We start from the raw sequence: 4,376 nt of genomic DNA, 5'->3' as shown, positions 1-4,376 counted from the left end.
CTATAGTGTCATTACCATGACAGTTATTAACAACAGACAACAACTCTTACGATAATAACACCTCCAATATATATTTAAAAAAGCGGAAAATTGTAGATGTTGACTAAAACTATATTTAGAAATTATAAACCTTTATTGGACTCATTGTTAAAATCATCAGATTCAGTTACTAACACGTTTCTAAGTTGTAGTAATTTAAGGAAATCCCTTTTTAGATATCCTGTTTAATATAGCTATAAAATCATTTAACAATGTACAGCACTGTGAAGATATTAAGTGTTTTGTCTTTCTTCGTGTTGACCCAGGCCGATGTCCATCATCACACAGCTTGTAATACTGTAGGGTCACTGAAAGGAATAGTGGACTCCGTTACAGAATTGGTAGATCTGGCTAGAGAGAGGATTTCAACTTTAAAAGGTAAATATTGAGCCTGAAGTATTCAAGTTTACGGAAAACTTGAACATCGATTAAAGGAACATCTAAAAATAACTATTTGTCAAGTTAGAATGTTAAATCTAAATGTTACAATGTTATTGTTCTACAACCACACTCGAACGAACACTTTAATTGATTTTTAATGACTAAGAAAACCGATCCTTTCAACAATCTCTTTATGTGACACAGACGACAGAACAAAAGCCACCTCTACCAAAAGACTGTGCCAGTATCTATAAACAACAACTAAACCGAACCAGTGGTGTCTACAAGATTCATCCACGGTTTATGAACCAGTGGATCTCTGTATACTGCGATATGGAGACATCAGGAGGAGGGTGGGCGGTAGGTGAACTGAACTTTGTATACAAGGGAACCTTTATTTTTAATTAAAATTAATTTGAAATTAAGGAACTTTTACAACTTGAAAAAATAGTTTATTAAATACCTGATTATTTCGAATAACTTGTAACTGTTTATTGTACTTTTTCATTAAACTATTTGAATTATCACGTTTATTTTCATAGTTTGTGACACATGTTTTCAATTGGTAATCATTTCATTCTAGATTATTTACCAACTGATAGTTAAATTGACCATCACATTATAATGCCCCCCATGGGTGTAATGGCGAGCATTAATGGTGCGACCGGGATTCAACCTCGCGTTCCTTAGATTACGAGTCGAGCGCCTTAATGATCTGGACATGCTGAGCTTCGGAGGATTATCAAGTCGAGGATATGCAGAGTATAACGAGTTCTTGGTAAGAAGTGAAATAGAAGTCTATAAAATGAGTTACAAAACGTACAAGGGTGACGAGGGTGAGTTTAAACTTTATTCCAGTATATAACATCCTACATTAGTTGTTTATATATTATTTATTAATTATTTCCATATTATTTTAGGAAATTCTCTTGCTGTTCACAACAACATGATGTTCAGTGCCAAGGATAAAGACAACGATAACAACAGCGGTATTTGTGCTCAAAACTACAAAGGCGGATGGTGGTACAATTCATGCTATCATTCTTACTTAAACGGACTGTATTTCACAGAAGATAAGATAGATGCTACCGGTTTTAGCTGGTATTACACATTAGAGTAAATACATTCGAGAATATATTAAGACATATAATTATAGGTGGATACCCTTAAGTTGTGTTTATTTATACATAAATATCAACAAACGTCACAAATGTATATACAAATTTCATCATTTAAAATATTAGGCAAATACAAAATAAGATGTATTTAGAGTTGGATTTAGAAGAAAAAAATGTATTTAAAATGATTTTGTTATGTACAAAATAAATAATTTCTCTGTGTAAACGTTTGTTCATTAAATGTTTATATTCTGTCCATATCTTACTTAAAGGCGAATTTTTGTTAACCCTATAATTTATATCTGGTATATTATATTGTTTTGTAACATTTGTGATGAAACGGTCAGTTTAAATAATCAAGTTTCTCACCCTAAAAATGATTTTGTGGAAAAGGCTTAGCTAAATCAGGCAGAATTTTAAAATAAATATTTATTTACGATCTTTGAAGTAACAGAAAATTCACGAAGTAAAGTTTCAAAATAATCTTAAAAGTAAATTCCAAATATTTTTACTGGTAAAATACTTTTCTATCAAAATGAAACGTTTTATATTAATCACGTTTATGCGAGCATGTGTAATATAAGTGTTGTGAAGTTACTGGAATTGTTTCATATCTTACTGATATTGGAAATAGTGTTATGTCGACGTAAATGTCTGTAAACAAGAGTCACTCGCCATCTATTGAATGGTGCCACAAAAACAAAAAATCTATAAATAATTTCACACTTTCGTTACTGAAGATTCAGACAACTTATGTACAAGAACCATTTCTTTATAACAGAACTTAATTTTAAACAATACTAATCTACTTACAACAAGATCACGACTTTCACTAGAACTGTACGTGAAGTTTTAACATTTTCACTGTAATACTGATAAATCATGAAAACAATTATTCTTGTTAATAACCGTCATGTTTTTACAGTTTACAGTATTCTAGTTCTTGGAAATTTCTGAAAGGATTCACAAGTATTCTCAACTTAATTAATTAATTTAATAGCCTCTGGACTCTGGATGTGGCAATGAATGAATCGGTGATGTGTTCCACACGATAACGTGATCTGCATATATTGAGAAATGAGGGTATATATTAGGTTAGGAAGATGTATGACATTTGGGAATAGAAAGTAGGATAGTGGGCAGAGGAAAGACCCTGGAGATCTTATGCATTTCGACGTGCTGTTGTTGATATTATCTTTAACAGTTCTATTATGATAATGGAAAAGAGCCACCTGATGATGGGGATAAGGAACTTGTAGCTAGTTAACTGATACTTTAGAGTATTGTGTCAGACAGTATGGAATGGTTGCATTACATCTACAAACGCTGCGACTGTGAAATGATTCTGGTTGAACAGTTGGTGTATCGATTCATCCAATATTACAAGATGATTGGCTGTCTGTCTGTTTTTTGTACTCACGTTTTGTTTATTGTTGAAAATGTTATTGGTTTCCAAATAATGTAACAGTGCGTTGGATATGACTTTGTCCACGAGCTTACATAAGTTCATGTCGTGATTTAAGGAATTTTTTTTCTCTTAGATATAGGGCACGCAAAATGATCACTGTGTTCATGTAATAGGAATGAAGGATTAAAAAATAATAATAATAAATAATAAAGTACTGGATATATGTATTGTAAGTTTGGGTAGTTTAGGCCTAGGAAGAGCCACAGAAAAGTAAATAATTCAGTTCAGTTTGGAACATTTTAAAATTAAAATGACTACCATACTTTTCTTCTTCTTCGTCACTGTTGTATATGATGTTATATTACACCGAAAAAATATAAGTTTATTCGGGGCTAGTCATATTTCAATAATTATTTGTTGTTTGACAGATCTCCCAACATTATATTCCGTTTAACTTTATATAGATATTTAATTACCTAAATCAGTGAAACGTATAATTTAACTACAAAATAGATTCTGTAGAACTGAATGTATCAACACACAGGGCCTAAGGGTAATTACAAAACGTAACATCAGAACTTTAATTTGGAATTAGAAATTGATATAAATAGTTTTGCATATAATAATAGTGAATAAAAATAATATAAGATTAAATATTGTTGCTTAGGATAGTTATATTTTCATGTAAGAAGATGACGAATGAGCTAGAATTGCGTTAAAGCATTTGATCACAGTCAGCAGTAATCCATACAATATGTTTTCAAAACTTTCTAGTGAGTTCTGCTTCAACTATTCCTACGGCATACGGGAATTATTTTAAACACGTTATTTCCAGATCATTTATGGAACAAATGGACTATGTTATTGTTATTGCATTTTTTAAATTTTTGCGTGTGTACAAAATTACTATACTGTAGCTTAGAATATTTAACGAAATATATTTCTTACTGTATTTGTTGCACTTATTATTATTATTTAAGTATAAAGAAGATATGTGTAATATAATATCCAGATATAGAATATTCTACGATTTTCTTCAATACTATTAATTAAGGTTCTTTCACGTGTGTAAAATATTTACAATTATACATTAATGTTTGGTAACCACTCAGTTTATTTCATGAAGTAGCTAACATGGCTACAGTCTGGATATTTAAAATTACCATACATTTTATACATCCAAAACCATACTAACGTATTTTTCTTCTGAAATCACAATTTATGTTTGACTTTTTACCTATATTATATTACCAAAAATATGGGTCCTTCTATTCCCGTTAGTAGGATGTACCTCTGACCCACATCCTCTAGAGCTGTTCTTGGAAGAAAGGTTTATTTTGATACTTGTACATACGTTCATTATATGACACAAGAAAGTTTATATACTGCTTTGCTATCATCAATACAAATCCATAACTTAAGACATTTTA

At 30.8% G+C, this 4,376-nt stretch overlaps 1 protein-coding gene across 1 annotated transcript; it reads left to right on the top strand.

The window, feature by feature from the left end:
• The first annotated feature begins 938 nt into the window (after window positions 1-938).
• Window positions 939-1,678, top strand: LOC143240826 (techylectin-5B-like). Its single transcript, XM_076483976.1, has 2 exons — window positions 939-1,256; window positions 1,341-1,678. Exons 1-2 carry the CDS (start codon window positions 1,076-1,078, stop codon window positions 1,538-1,540), a joined length of 381 nt encoding a protein of 126 aa, XP_076340091.1. The 5' UTR covers window positions 939-1,075; the 3' UTR covers window positions 1,541-1,678.
• The last annotated feature ends 2,698 nt before the right edge of the window (window positions 1,679-4,376 follow it).

This window comes from Tachypleus tridentatus, chromosome 13 (assembly GCF_004210375.1).
Source record: "Tachypleus tridentatus isolate NWPU-2018 chromosome 13, ASM421037v1, whole genome shotgun sequence".
NCBI classification, from domain to species: Eukaryota; Metazoa; Arthropoda; class Merostomata; order Xiphosura; family Limulidae; genus Tachypleus; species Tachypleus tridentatus.
Note: the sequence above shows the minus strand (reverse complement) of the source record. Positions and strands in the feature narration are given on the sequence as shown.